The sequence below is a fragment of the Theobroma cacao genome, chromosome 5 (assembly GCF_000208745.1).
Source record: "Theobroma cacao cultivar B97-61/B2 chromosome 5, Criollo_cocoa_genome_V2, whole genome shotgun sequence".
Classification (NCBI taxonomy): Eukaryota; Viridiplantae; Streptophyta; class Magnoliopsida; order Malvales; family Malvaceae; genus Theobroma; species Theobroma cacao.
This window is the reverse complement of record NC_030854.1, coordinates 6,638,368-6,654,058: the sequence shown is the minus strand read 5'-3', so window position 1 is coordinate 6,654,058 and position 15,691 is coordinate 6,638,368. Positions and strand designations below refer to the sequence as shown.

The 15,691-nt window shown below is 33.3% G+C and overlaps 1 protein-coding gene across 2 annotated transcripts; it reads left to right on the top strand.

Moving 5' to 3' along the window:
- LOC18598301 (vacuolar protein sorting-associated protein 55 homolog) lies at positions 8,509–13,056 on the top strand. 2 transcript variants are annotated; one of them, XM_018122219.1, is made up of 5 exons: positions 8,509–8,618; positions 9,132–9,183; positions 12,017–12,056; positions 12,144–12,228; positions 12,596–13,056. In XM_018122219.1, exons 2-5 carry the CDS (start codon positions 9,151–9,153, stop codon positions 12,777–12,779), a joined length of 342 nt encoding a protein of 113 aa, XP_017977708.1. In that variant the 5' UTR covers positions 8,509–8,618; positions 9,132–9,150; the 3' UTR covers positions 12,780–13,056. The 2 variants fall into 2 exon arrangements, with proteins under 2 accessions (XP_017977708.1, XP_017977709.1); XM_018122220.1 differs by lacking the exon at positions 8,509–8,618 and adding an exon at positions 8,922–9,031.

Here is a 15,691-nt window from a genome sequence, read left to right as displayed (position 1 = left end):
ATATATATATAATGAACTTATTAATTTAATATATTTAAAATATATTAGTTTATTATATCTATGTATACAAATTATAATCATAGCTATATTAGACTATAAATATAAACCTGCATTATTAAAAAAAACTTATTGTATTAATACGAAATTACAAGTTATATTTTTTAATTGATATAACTTTATAAGTTAATATATATATATATGTATGTATATGAGATATTTAAATATCCTACATACATATATATTAATATGTTTTATATGTAAACTTATAGTAATTTTATTTATATGATTACAATTATTAGTTTTATTAGTTATTATCATACTTTTTATAAAATTATATTGATAAGCAATTATACAAATTTTGTAATATATATCAAATTATATTACATAATATTTGTGTCATTAATATATATAATAAATTTAGTAATATACCATTATGTTTTATATTGAGTAATTTTTAAACATTAATTTATTAATAAAATTCAAAATATTAAAATTTGTGTTGCTATGGTGACTTGAATTTTTAATAGGAAATATCAAAATATATAAAGCCTGACCTTATAAAATACTTGTCATGACATGCATGTGATGGATAGAATGCTTGCATGCTAGAAGAGTCCCGAAAAATTTACAAAAGTCGGTGTTGTACCTAGAGGTACAACAAAGTTTATTTAAATATAGAACTAGATCAAATAGAGATTTTAAGGTGAAATTGAAAATTTTAAAGTCCTAGAATGATTTAATATGGTGATTCGGAATTCGAAGATCAATTTGGAATCAAATCGAAAATTTCACTATCCAAGGGTAAAATGGTAATTTTGCCACTCGAGGACAACAACGGGAAATTTTTCAAAGATTTTGATCAAATTTGACTTATTGGAGTATGATTTGAGGTTGAGAAGTGAAAAATTGTAATCCCGGTATTTTTCGGAGTATAGGGGCAAAATGATAATTTTCCACCACCAAGACACTTGTTTAGCACATGGTCTTCCCTTATCCTCATTTTGACCTTTGACTAATCATGTGGTGGAGATTGGAAGCATAATTATTAAGGTATAAAAAGAAAAATGGACTAATAAGCATGTGACATGTGTCAAGCAAGGATATTTTATTATTTTCTATAAAAATCAGCCTATAAACCCCCCATTTCTCTCCAAATATTCGGCGACACCAAGAACAAAGGGAAAAAGGAAGAGAACAAACCCTAGGTGGGGAATTTCAAGAGAAAAAGTATGGAAAATCAAGGAAAATAAGTGAAAAAGGTAAGATTTTTCAATTTAAACTTGAAATTTATTTTACTTAAGCATTTCTCCTTATTTCTCATGGTTAAATTACATGTTTTCATGATGAATTCATAGAAATTGAATGGCTTATGACAATATATGAGCATGAATGGCTAAACTGATTTTTGATATTAGAATTATTTTTACTATGTATTCAGCCTTAAGAGGCTAGGTTGAAATAAATTGTCATGTCATGCAGATAAAGATTTTATAAATCATGTGGTAGATAAAATAATCCATAATTCCTGCAGTGGAGGTTATGAGGACCAGCCTAAGAGAAGGGGCACAAAATCAAAAATACCTTACCTCGATCGGAGAGCCGTGTGGAGGGTGTCTTTGGAGGTAAAGATTTGAATGCACTTCACGTGGACCATCGCGTGATAATGAGACTCAACCAACGCCAAGGCATGGCTAGATTTTCAAACGTAAAAATATGTTCATGTGTGTACTACACTAAACAGTCTTGGCGGTCTCGATCAAATGCTTAGGCCAAGGCATCCTCGGGAATGATTTGGTAGGAGCCAAGTTTTGTGAAATACATAAGTCAAGTTGATTATTTGAGTAAATTGATTATTGATGTTATGAAAAACATACTGGAATGGAATATCTTACTTGTCTCCATTTACTCGACTTTAGATGGTTTAGATAGTATCTGTTTACTCACTGGGATTTTATAATCTCACCACCCTCAATTCCCCACATTTCAGGCTCAGGATAGCCGGTAGATAGTCGATTGCATCAAGGACTTTAGTTAGCCTTGTATCGACAAAATTGTAGGTTCACAGACTCGCACCTTATTGGTTAGTTGGAGGCCCACGTGTTATTGTAAAAGTAATTTATACTTCAGTTATCTGCTTTAAAGTACATATGAATATATTTAGCTTTTACACTACATAAATTATTTACGAATTTCTCTATAAATATTGTTTTTTTTAAATAGAACATTTTATTAAATATTATTATTTTATTCAAACAATTATAATTTCATTTCAAATAATTATTTTAGACATCTAAATTTACTTTTAATTATGAAACATGTGTTTTTCACCCACACACCATATTTTTGGCGGGTTTCGGTATTTTCAAAAAAAATGACGAAATACCTCTGTGAGCTAGAAAATAATATTATATTTTTTGATTATGAAACGACTTATGATTTCTTGAAATGTGAGATTTAATAACTGTAGCTCACCGGGGAGATGCGAAAGCTGATGCTAAGCCTTGCGGGATTCCGATCGGCATTTCGGATAATAAGTGACTAACGGGACATCACGACGGTTGTCATGGGCCTGATGGGAGTTTCAGGTCATGATAGTGTCGCTTTGATTTCTTGTTTCTTGTGGTCTTTAATTCTCGGCTGGTCTAAATTTTTTGTGTCTTTGTTTTGTTGAGGACTTGTTGCTGGTTTTTTTTTTTTTGTATGTTATGATGGACCTCTTCTTTTCTAGTCTTCTTGCCATGCTCGGTCCATGGTTAATAAATTCCAACTTTCAAAAAAAAAAAAAAAGAATGCCCAGAATCATTACTATTCCTTGTTGTTCTGTAGGGATCGATCCCCCACCATAAAAGGTTGATCCTTAGGTTCTAGAAACTAGCTGTTAGGTAGTTTTTAGAGGGAAAAAATGACTCTTTTTTACACCAAAGTGTTTCCATCAGCTACAAACTTTTTCCAAGTCCAAAAAAGGACTTCTCCAACACATTTTTGGAGTTAAAAGAGTGGAGAAAAACATCATATGATCAAGAATCAAATCATATGAAGAAAAAGAAGAGAAAGATAGAAAAACCAAGCTAGAGCAAACAATTTACTTTCTTCCACTAAGTTTTTAAGCTTTCTTGTGCTATAATTTCTTTGTGCCTTCATTCATATCTTTTATAATTGTCTTTATCATTATCATACTCTTCCAACTTTATACTTACTTAGCAAAACCCACCTTCTAGATGCATATTTGTTTCAATCTTGTAAGAAAGAAAAAGTGTAAAACCTGACCCTATAAACACATGTCATGACATACATACACTGAGTAGTATGTTATTACGCTAGAAAAGCACCTAAGAATAGACGAAACCCGATATTGTACATAACGGTACACTTAAATTGATTTAACCTCGAACTAGTTCAAATAAGAATTGTAGGATGAAATTTAATATTTTATAGTCCAGGAATGACTAAAAATGATTGTTTGAAGTTCGAGGGTTCATTTGGGGTAAAATTGGAAATTTTAATATTCAAGGGCAAAATCGTCATTTTGCCACCTAAGATAATAATTTGATCATGGAGTGAAATTTTTGATCAAGATTAACTATTTGGAGTATAATTTAATGATAGGAAGTGAAAAAGTTTAATTCTGGTGATTTTTGGAGTGTAGGGGCAAAATCGTAATTTTGCCACCCACGGACAAAATTTGAGATTTTGAGAGAATTTAGATCAAATTTGACAAATTGGAGAATGGTATGAGTATAAGGGATGAAAAATATGTCTATGGGCAATTTTTCAGTTTTTGGGGCAAAAATGTAATTTTTGACTTTTACGGGGGCAAAAGTGTAAATTTCAAAAATTACTCCACCGAGACTTTGGATAAGTCTGAGAATTTTATCTAAGCTATGGATATGTGGGACAAGTGTATGGTGAAAATTTGGAAACAAATGGATGAAATTTTAAAAATGGGCCAATGGGAAAGTGACACGTGGCATTTTTTTAATGAAATAATATTATTTTAATGAAAAGTCAGCCCATTTAAACCCCATTTTAAGTGCTGGCCGGCCATAAGGAAGAACAAGAGAGGAAATAGAGAGGAAAGGAAGAAAAAAAGAAAAACCAAAGAGAAACAAGAAAATTCAAAGGGAAATTCGCGGTTTTCGACCGTTTACGCGTCTAACGGTAAGATTTTTCGATTTTAGCTTGATTTCTACCTTTCCTATGCCTTTATTTCCATTTAGCATGCTTGAGGAGAGAGATCAAAAAGTGATATCAAGGGCTGGACGAAATTCTAGGGGAGAGAAATTGAAATTTTTAGGTTTTGATTTTTAGTTAAATTGATAGTTTTAGTTAGTTAAATGTGTTTAGAAATTAAATTGGGCAAGAAATCATTAAATTTTCACAATACCCACTCTTGGCTGGATGCTCAATGCTGTACAATGATGATGAATTGATTTTATTCTAAGGAAAATGAAGAGAAAATGATGAAAAACGATTAAACGTGATAGAAAAACAAAGTAGAAAATTAACCGAGTTAATGTCCCATTTTTGGCCGAATTTTCCAAGGAAGGGAGTGAGCTGATTTTGTTGTTTTTAGAAGGTTATTGGCTGATATTTAATGGTTAGAAATGTTGGAGAGAGAATGGGATGATTTAGAGCTAAAATGGAGCGCGTTAGCAATTTATCGGGCAAAGTGCCAAAAATAGGTTAATACCGCGTTTAAGCCGTTTTAGGCTATTGCATTTCATACCATGCATTAGTATAGGATTTAAGTTAATTATATAGTGATTTAGCATCAATGTGATGAATTGTGTAAATTTTTGTAATGTGTCTAGGAGGAGAGCCTTCCGGAAAAGGCAAAGAAGTCGTACCCGACGAGTAGTGATCGGGGCGCTTAGAAAGCTTTTAGTTTGTACAAACGGTGAGTAAACTTATTATTATTGTAAATTATCTAGAGTTTATTTTTAAATGCCCTTTATGTATTTTATGAAATGAAAACGAGATTAAAACGGGATTTTTGATGTTTTAGGAATAAATGTGACAAATAAAAATATATTGTATTGATTATGAAATTGAGTAATTGGAGGCTGCAAATTGACTTGAAAAATATATATTTTCCTAGGAATGGCTTATGAGAAATGAGTATATGTGGCTATATTTTGTGAGTGCATTGGGAAATTTATGTAAGTTGTTTTTACTATGCAGGCTGGATAAATAAATAAAAGCCACGTTATACTGTCGAAATTTTATTAAAATTGGTGGGTTAGTCACTGCAGTGACGGGTTTCCGTGGACTGCCTATTAGAGGGGCACGGTAAACCCAGTTATATAGTTACTCCGGTTGTAGAGGCGAGGAGGGTAACTCCTGGGGTAGTATTAGAGCTCACTTCACGTCGAACCCCCACGTGAATGTGTAACTCGGCCAACGCCAAGGAACGGCTGGTTTTAAAAATAAAAATGTGTTTCACGTGTGAATATTTTAACACCCTTGGCGGACTCGGTTAGATGCCTCGGCCAAGGTATCCCCGAGGATTAGTTTTGGCTTGAGCCTTGTTTTAATAAAAGACATAAGCCTTAACAACTGTTTTGGTAAATTACAAATATTTTATGGTTTAAGAAATAAATTGAAAACATTATGAAATGGGTTGAAATTTGTTGTTTAAACTTGCCTCCATTTTACTCGCCTTTAGATATTTATGATAATGTCTGTTTACTCATTGGGATTGCAAAATCTCACCCAACTCCTTTCCACCCATTTCAGGTTCAGTATAGACTGTAGATAGCTGATCTCATCGAGGACTACCATTGGATCTGCATTTTCCAAACCGTAGGTTCACAGTCCTCTTTACTTTTGTTTATTCGGGGGCCCTCTTGTTATTGTAAATTAAATTAAATATTTTGGCTTACTGTATTTCAGTATGTATAAATTTATTTAGCTTTTACGCTATAAAAATTATTCACGTATAACTCTATAAATATTGTTTTATAAGAAAATAGAATATTTTCCTTAATATTTCTTTTATTTTCTTATTATATTCAAATAACCGTAATTTCGTTTTAAATGAAGATTTTAGACTTTTAAACTCATTTTGAATATGAATTATGTGTTTTGTACTTGTATATTACGTTTTAGCCAGTTTCGAAATTTTTGAGAAAAAAATGACAAAAATACCCCTGTTTGGCGAAAATTTTATTTTGATTGTTTTTGATCTAAAATAGTATATATTCTCTAAAAACTCGATATTTAACAATGATTGCTCACAGGAAAGGAAAGAAACTGATATGTAAGCCTTACGAGGTTTCGGTTGGCATTCCGGATAATGAGTGTCAATCGGGACGTCGCGACGATTGTCATGGGCCTGAGGGAGGTTCCAGGTCGTGACAAAAAGGTTATACCTTAGCCTTCAAAAGATAGTATTTAGAGGTTGTGCTTGATTCTTGAAAGGTATAGGGGTTATTTCCTAGCCTTTAAAAAGTATTGTTTAAAGGTTGTGTTTGAACCTAGAAAAGGTAACGGTTATACTTGAACCTTAAAAAAACATTGTATTGATTTTAATCAATGGTGAATTAAACCCTTTAACTTGTTAAGGGAGAGGATGTAGACATCTAAAGAAAAGGTCGAACCTCTATAAATCATTTGTGTAATTTTCTTTTTACTCTTCACTATTTATACTTATGCATTTTACTTTATTTTGAAGAATTTCGAAAATTTGTTCTTAATTTGTTTATTCTTTAATTTACTCTTCAAATTATTTTTGACACAATTGATATACTTGTGAATTTTACTTTACTTTGAAGAGTTTTGAAAATTTATTCTTAACTTGCTTATTCTTTAATTTACTCTTCAAACTATTTTTGATACATTTGAATAGAATAGCAAGTTGGTGAAAATTGTTTTTAGCTTGCCTTCAATAGAAATTTAATTTAAGGAGAAGAATTTTAGAAATCCAATTCACCTCATCTTGGATTTTCCATAGTATTATTGAGCTAACATTTTTAACAATTTGTATTAGAGCTTGAACTCAATTTTGTAGTTTTAAAAGCCTTTGAGTGATCCTTGTTAGTTCCAAGTCATAACCATGGACTCTATAGTAACAACTCTTGGTGAAGGGCAATAAATTGTGAAGCTTTTTTTTTAATGGTGAGAACTACGTCTATTGGAAGATTAAAATGAAGATATTTGTTCAAGCCAATGATTATCATGTTTGGAGGACAATTTTTAATGGTTCATACAAGCCAACCAAGGAAGAGAAAGAGTGGGATGCCAATGACATCAAGGTGATACAACTATATGGGAAGGCAATGGACACTCTCATTTGTGCACTTGATAATGATGATTATAATAGGTTGTATTCATTGTTTTAATGTTTTAGTGACCATAAATCTAGTGGTTACTATGCTAGTTGTCTTAGCATTTTAATCATAGGCTTTAATTTTGTAATGGGGTTGCCCCTTTCGTTATATTAATGATTAATATCCAAAAAAGAAAAATTGTGAGAGTGCTAAAGAGATTTGAGAAAATTAGTGTAGTTATATGGAGAAATAAAGAAAGAAGAGGAATTGGAAAAAAGCCTAGTGAAAGTCAATGCTCAACAAGTGACAAGGGAAACAAAGATGATAAGTCAAGTGAAAATCAATTCTCAATCCAATTTGAATTATGCCTTATGGCTCTTGAAGAACTCAAGGTAAACTTTTCTTTTTGTGAATTGCTTTAATACTCATATGATGAGTTGCAAAATGCCGTTGAAGAGCTAGCTTGTGAATTTGAGAAAATGAATTTGGAAATACAAGAAAATGATCTCAAAATATAATGTTGAAACTGAATTTTTAGTGAAAGAAAAAATTGATTTGAAAAAAGAAAATGAAATATTTAAAATTTAAAATGGATTTTGATGTCTCTGAAAAGAAATTTGATATTTTGGAAAAAAAGAACTTAGGTGTGAGAATGAAGTTTGAAGATTTATTAAAAGGCTTTCATGGATCTTTCATTTTCTAGATTGACCAAATGCAATCATCGTTCATTTTATGATCTTTATTCATGTATATGTCTAATTAGAAAAATTTATCTTATAAGATTAGACAAGTGTGAATTTCAAAAGAAATTTCGTAAGACTAATTTTCAAAAATTCAAAGAAATTTGAATGTCAAAAATCAAATGAGAATGTCTCTTTTAAGTTAGCTAGAACAAGAAAGAAAATTTTTTTAAAGATTGAATGTTCTCTAGATATATAATAAAAAGTAAGTGACTTTTATTACAAAATTTTTTCAAAACTGAAAATTTTGCTTGATTATTATCTTTTGAATTGCATTAATATAGCTTGATTTCTTCAAAGCTGTTTGCTCTTCTTAAAAGAAACCTTTAAATCGACAACAAAAGCCGCTAGATTTTGTTTTATGGACAAAATTATGAGCAATTAATTGGTTTTTGAAATGTGAAAAAATCCAAAACAAAATAACAAGTTTCAAATAAATAAATAAGACACATCGCCACGGTGGCATTAGAAATTTAGGCTTCGCGAGGTTTTACTGGCGGTAAAAGCCCCACGGAAAACATAAAACCGAACCCAACTTTCGCTGAGCGAAATTTCGATCGACAGCGACTCCAACTTTCCCTTCTCCAAAAAATGGCGATGACCATTGAAGGTAACAATAATTTCTCATTTCAAACTTCTTTTTTTTTTCTTTCTCTTTGATTCTTCGGCCTTTTGCCCCGTCCAATTCTTTTGAACTAGCTGTAACTTTTAACGTTAAAAATTATTCCTTTTTCAAACAATTTTTAAGGATGCTTTGACTATGATCTTGAAATTAAACAGGTTTTCGAAATGAACTTAAATTGTCGGCCAAAGATTTATGCTGATTAAGTATCTAATTCAGAGTTTAGGATAAAAAGGATATGCAAAATTTGAGTGGTCATGGGTTTGCTGTGATCAATGTTTTTACCAATTTAAAATTCTTTTGGCTGCTATTATTGACATTGTTTTGGGACTAATTTGGTTTTTTGTTTTCTGGTGCATTTTCTGTTTCGGGTTTGTTGGATGAATCTTGTTATCTGCAGTGTAAGTTGTAATCTTTGTTGGTAATTCTCAGTTTTTCATGCAGTGCAAGCAAAATGGATTGTAACGTTACATTTTCTGTTTTTTTTTTTTTAATACGCAGGCTTGCTGGGCTTGCTTTTATGTTTTCAGCTAGTATACTGTTACAAATTCTGGTATGTTTTTCTAATTATATACAGTTGTAAGCCTATAGTCGGCAGTGGCCCTATATTCTTGTATATTATTTGACTAATAAGGTTTGTATTTGTTATAGTTTGGTATTTTAGACCGTGTTGGGATCAATACTCTGATGGGTTCTTGTTTTACATTTTCCTTGTGATAGGAGTGCTGCTAGTGTTTAGATATGTAGGTAGTAAATATGTTTTTATACTTTTGTTTGTCATGGTCTTGAACTAAGGATCTGTTTTATTGATGCTTTTGCTATTTGTTTTTTGCTTTGTTTTTTCTGCAAATTAATAAATAGGAAATGAAATGAATAAAAAGTAAAAAAATAGAAACCAAAATACAATTAGCAGAAAGCAAATAGCAAAAGCATCAACTAAATGGAGCTTAAGTGATTTTGATTCACAAAACTTAATCATGCTTCAAATCATGGCATATTCATTCAGATTGATCTGAGATGATATTAACACATATCCTTTTAGTGTGCTTGACGTCTTGAGAAGAGAGAATGTGAGTTCTCATTCATGTTAAGAACTTCATATGCTATTTGTTAGCAGTGGCAATGTCTTGTTTTCTAAAAGGAGCTCTGGTTTTTTGAAAATACAATCTTTTTATGGTTGAGCCAGAGTGAATTGGCAGAAAATACAGGGAAATGAGCACAACTTTGTTGCATTATGTTGTAGTTGTCAGTCCTTATGAATAAAGGGAAGGTTGTTTGAAATTTAGGTTAGTTAAACTCTATTGGCCTGTCAAATTCCTGATCTGCATGAGGTTTAATTAGCTTATGGTTAAGGTTGTGCTATTAGGCAAAGCAAATTGAAGCTCAATGGTCTTACACTGGCCCTGTTTTGCGCATTCGGTTATCTAGTAAACATAAGTGCATTTGGTGTGCAGGATGATGGATAAGATAGAATAATAATTATCATATCCCATGTTTGGTGTGCACTGAAAAGGGAGGATTGGATTGCAAAGAGGATTAGTCATCCTCTTGGAACACAATAACTCAATCCTCTGAAAAAGGGAGGAATTTTTTACCTCATGAGATTTGATGATAAATGCTTTTACATTTTCTATTTTACTCTTAAAACTTATATCTAAAAGTTGGCTTAAGCTAATTGTAACTTGACAAGTATCATTGTTTGATTGGCTAGTCCAAAATATTATTTTCTTCTTTTTCCTCCCCTTTTACCCACACCCCCACCCCCCCCCCNTGTACAGTGAGGCCCTTGGCCTGCTTGCACCATCCAGTGGCACTGGCTGCCATAGTGGAGCGGCAAGGGCCAAATTTGGCCCTGCCATTTGGAGAAAATACTATGTTGATAAATTAATTTGTTTCTTTTTGAAAGAAGTTAAAAATTGTCAATATTTAATTTAAATATATTTTTTTTCAAATTTTTGAATTATATTAATAACCTTAAAATTATATTTACTTTAAGGGTTATTTTGACCTTTTAAAAAATTTCATCCTATTCTACCCTTAATTTTACACACACCAACAATGGTATAGGATTCAAATCATGCTATCTTACTCTTAATCATTGCATACAGCAAACATACGATAGGATAATATTATTCAATCCAGTCCTCTTTCTTATCTTATTTTATCCCATCCTCTCCATAATCCTGCATATCAAACACATCCTTATTTACTTACACCCATCATATTTTGAAGGGAAGGCTAAGATGCTTCGATTCTAAATGCATTTAGTGATCAAACTCCAGAATTTTTTGGGGAGTGTGCAATTTTGCAGTCTTGATTTCTGTGAAGATGGCTTTTATGGACCTAGTGGGGCTCTCCCAATATGAACTGCTTGTTTTGACCTGATAAGGAATTGGGTATACCTTTGAAACCATGCTACCTGCCTTTAGGGCTGCATACAGCTATTTTATCCCTAGAATTGTCTGATATAATATTGTAATGGTACTGCACATGCTTAAAGTGTAACTGAATACTCTCATTGTTAAAAGTACATTGACCAAAGAGAGACGGCATTTCATGGGTATGTGGTCACTAGGAATTTAGAGACGTACTGGCTAATATGCCTCTGGGTGATTAAAAAGGCTCTGTTTCAAACTGTTGTTGCCAGTTCTTATTAATTATTGAATGTAACCCTACTTTTAAAGGTAAATTGATCTGCTGGGGAATCCGGTTGACAAATTGGAGTTTGAGATCAGTTCTAGAAATGCAATAGGAAGCTCCTTTAACCATTGAACTAATCTTTGGCTTTATACTGTAAAACATATATATATTTTTACCTTCTTTTGGAAGGACTAAGTATGTCTCTACTTTCTGTTGGTTTAGTGTAATGACTAAATCTCTTCAATACGAGCAGGTTTATATCTATGGTCATTATTTTCCTTGGTCTTGATGTCCTCGAGGGCATTGAAGTGACTAATACTTTATTAAACTGGTGATCCTGCCTTCTTCCTCTTAATTGCTCTGATGGAGTTGACTTCCTTTCTGGTATCTCTACCAGTTGGGCCTGAGGTTGGAAATATTTAAAAGGAAAAACATTTTAGTGGAGGGGTTTGGTTGGGGGAGGGGGGGGGTTCCCTTTTTTTGTCCCTGTTTCAATGGATTTGTTATATAAATATGATACTCTAATTTTTTCCAAATGAAAATGAATCTAGGATCAAGAAATTGCTACTTATATTCATCCATCCATGACTGATGCAAGTGTTATAAGTGCTTAAAGTAGTTTTGGTGTCTTCTTAGGCTTGTTTCTGGATTGCATGCTTGTAAATTCACTCTACTTTGAGTACATCAGCTCCCAATAATCCAGTGTGAAATATCAAGTAGTAAATTTTTGTTAATTTTTGTGTTAGGCTTGTGCGTTATACAACAACTGGTGGCCAATGCTTTCAGGTGAGACAGGCTATTACAAGTTGGTCATGCTAGTTATTCATTGGGTTGGTTTCATGGTTGATAATGTGAATTTACTATTATTGACAGCTCTCATGTATGTTCTGGTGCCGATGCCTTGTTTATTCTTTGGAGGTGGGTCAACTCAGTTTCTAATTAGCCGAGATGGTGGGGGGTGAGTACTTACATGTCTAAGCTTTTAAAGACTTTCTTATGATAAATTTGTTTGCTTATATCTTGCATCATGTGTTTGGTTAGCATAATCATTTCTTGATTGAAGTCACTGCTTAGATTGGGAATGTGATGGTGTGGGCTCTTGATAAAATAGTTCCTGAATTTGTCACCACGTTTTCTTCTTCACTGTTTTGTGTGGAACTTTCTTCAAGATATTTAGCAGGAAGTTCGATGTGTGTATATGACACAGAGAGAAGAGAAGAGAGAGAGAGAAGAGAGAGAGAGAGATGGAGAAATCCCTATGTATAACTTCTTGTTTCTTGTGTCAATATTTTATTTTTGTTTCTTTTCGTTGATTTTTATTGCAGTTGGATAGATGCTGCCAAATTTCTTACAGGGGCATCTGCTGTGGGAAGCTTTGCAATTCCCATTATTCTTAGGCATGCTCATATGATTTCAACTGGTGCAATGTTCATTGAATTTACATCGTTCATCATATTTGTCTGCACCGTCTTGTGTTTTCACCGTGCTAGCCTTGAAGACGACTGGTAATAATGCCCTCCATAAGTTTTCACGTAAGTTGCATGTCAGTTCAATGGGATCTCTGACGCTTGTTAGTTGTTTAAATGTATGGTCCATCTGCAAGAGAAAAGAAACAGAAAATTTTCCATTTGTAAATGTGTCCTATGTATATCTTTGACAAAACAGTTGATTTACCTTCTGCTTCACTTGGTTTGCTCCGAGTATCATTTTCATGTTGTACGCAGGGATACTTGTATGATAATGTCTTGGTCATTTAACAACAGAACAATTGAAACTCACTTATTAACTTATTTTGCCAAACAAATAGTACTTATTACTTTCAGCAAACTTCAAGGGGAGAGGGAAAGGAGAGAGAATGGCTGGGAGCTGTGGGGATTGGGTCTATCCTTGGGCAACCATTTTGGGTCTATGTTACAAAGACAAGCGACGAAGATGCCGAAGCTTTTCACCCGCAACTGGACTCAAACACTAGCATCAAACTGGTGTCATCGATAGTCATGCAGGCCTACGGAAGTTGTTTATTTTGCCGATGGCCAATTTACTTGAAGGATTCCAAACGCCTCCGGAGAAATAGAAAGGACCTTAGAGAGTTATACGGATGTTGCACAGGTAGTGAAATTCATGCAAATTAAATGGTTGAAAAATGAAAACAATATAATGACTGCTCGAGCGCTACTCAAAGCCTATATTTCAAAGAAATGTTATAACTCAAAGCCTATATTCTTTTGTTGGCCGAAAGAAAAAAAAAGCCATATTTGGGTTTAATTTTATAATTGAGGATATTATAATCTAATTTTATTGTAATTTAATAATATCGTAATATAACAAAATCACATTGATTTAGTTTAAAATATGTACAGTTACTATAATTATGTTAACACTTCTTCAACTCATAGTGATATAGTAAATGTCAACTTGAGTTTGAAAATTAAGTTTTAATGTATTTATCTTCAGCAGGAGGAGCCCGCCCGACCCAATCCCACCAAAGCCTAAAGTTGCAAAGTCTTACGAAAAACAAAGCGAACCAAAAGGTGTAGAAATAGCAACCGAACGTTTGGAACACCAAACAAAGGGACACAAGGAAAACATGTATTGGTTGCATCGAGGAAGACAAACTTCTACGGCTAAGGCTAAGTGTTGTCGGATATTGTAAGAGTCTCACAAAACCAGAGATGGTCTCGAAACACATGAGAAGAGACGGTGTGTGCGGCATTGATTTCAGGTGGATCTCAGGTCGAATCTACTTGATAACATTCCGCGATAGCAGTGTTTTTTGAAGCCATGAAAGACTCTGGTTGGACCTGGCTACAGGAGTGGTTTGAAAATATCAAAGAATGGAATGAAAGCATGGTGGTTAGGAATAGGTAAACGTGGCGGGCATGATACGGGGTGCCTCTCATTTTCACATTCAAAAATATCACGGAAACGGTAGGTGAATTCGTCTGCATGGACGGCGATACCTTGAAGTTTCAAGACTTTACCAGAGGAACCATAGAGGTGATAATAAATATGAAATACAAAATGTAGGAGAATATCCTTTTAAAACTTGGGAACAGAGAATATTCAATCAAATTTCTTGAAATTGATCATGACTTTGTTAATCTGATCCAATGTTGTTTCAAAAGCCAATATTTCAAACTTAAACATCCCAAGACTTTTGGCTTGGGTTCAAGAATATTTCTACACGGAGAAAGCTTAAAGGTGAATTACTGGAGTATATGACTGACTTCTACCATAGAGGTAAATTGGAAAGATGCATCAATTCCACCTTCTTAACATTTATCCCAAAAGTTGATATTCTTACCACTTTCAGGGAGTATAGGCCAATTAGCTTATTTAAATCACTTTATAATATTTTGGCTAAGATCCTAGCAAACCGGTTGAAGCAAGTGGTGGACAAGATGATTAGAGATAATCAGTGTTTCTTTTTTAGAGGGAGATAGATCATGGATGGCAGTTTGTTTAAAATAGAAGTTACCCATAGTATAAAAAAAAAAACCCTTCAAAAAGATAGGGTTCATTCTTAAGATTGATTTTGAGAAAGCATTTGATGGTGCAGAATGAAATTTCTTGATTACTGTTATGAGGAGTATGGATTTTCGACCAAAATACTGTCAATGGATTTACGAATGGATTTCCACGACGAAGGTTGCCATACTCGTTAATGGAGTAGTTACTAGAGACTTTTCCACCACTAAAGGCCTTAGGCAAAGGGATCCACTTTCCCCCTTCATCTTTATCATTGCAGTTGATGCTCTCCATCTTCTTGTGGCAAAAGCTGAAGAGCTTAACCTCTTTAAAGGAATCAAAATCTCTCATACGGGGTACGTTTATTTCACATTTGCAGTTTGTGGATGACACAGTGGTTTTTATGGAAGCAAATGTGGAAGAAAGAGGCAAAAAATGTTAGATACTGCTTTAATGCTTTGCAATGACCTCAAGCCTTAAGATCAATTTTGAGAAATCAAACATTTTTTCTGTGGATATTGAGGAAAGCAAAGAAAGGAATATTACAGAAGTTTTAGGTTATAGACTGAGCATTCTTCCTTTCACTTACTTGAGGGTTCCAATTCGGGCTAATCCTAGGAGTGTAAAGACTTGGGAGCCAATAATTAGAAAGTTTAGAAGCAGTCTCGCACAATGGCAAAAGAATTACTTATGCTTCGGAGGATGCATAGCACTAATCAATTCAATTCTTAACTTTCTTCCTCTACACTATTTGTCCATTTTTTAGGCCCCAAAAGTAGTAGGAAGATTGCTAAAGTCAAGTGGAGGGTAGTATGCCAACTTAAGAAATGGTGAGGTCTAGGGATAACCACCTTGTATAAAAAAAAATATAGCCTTTTTAAGTAAATGGTGGTGGAGGTATGACCAAGATCATAATGCACTTTGGAGGAAGCTATTATGTGAGAAATATGATA

What these genes read in the sequence shown, in the direction of transcription:
- LOC18598301 (XM_018122219.1), top strand. Translation starts at nt 9,151, where the DNA reads ATGTTTTCAGCTAGTATACTGTTACAAATTCTG. An exon ending in GTATACTGTTACAAATTCTG is followed by an intron (nt 9,184 to 12,016) that starts GTATGTTTTTCT and finishes TTTTTGTGTTAG; the next exon opens with GCTTGTGCGTTATACAACAA. An exon ending in ATTAGCCGAGATGGTGGGGG is followed by an intron (nt 12,229 to 12,595) that starts GTGAGTACTTAC and finishes TTTTTATTGCAG; the next exon opens with TTGGATAGATGCTGCCAAAT.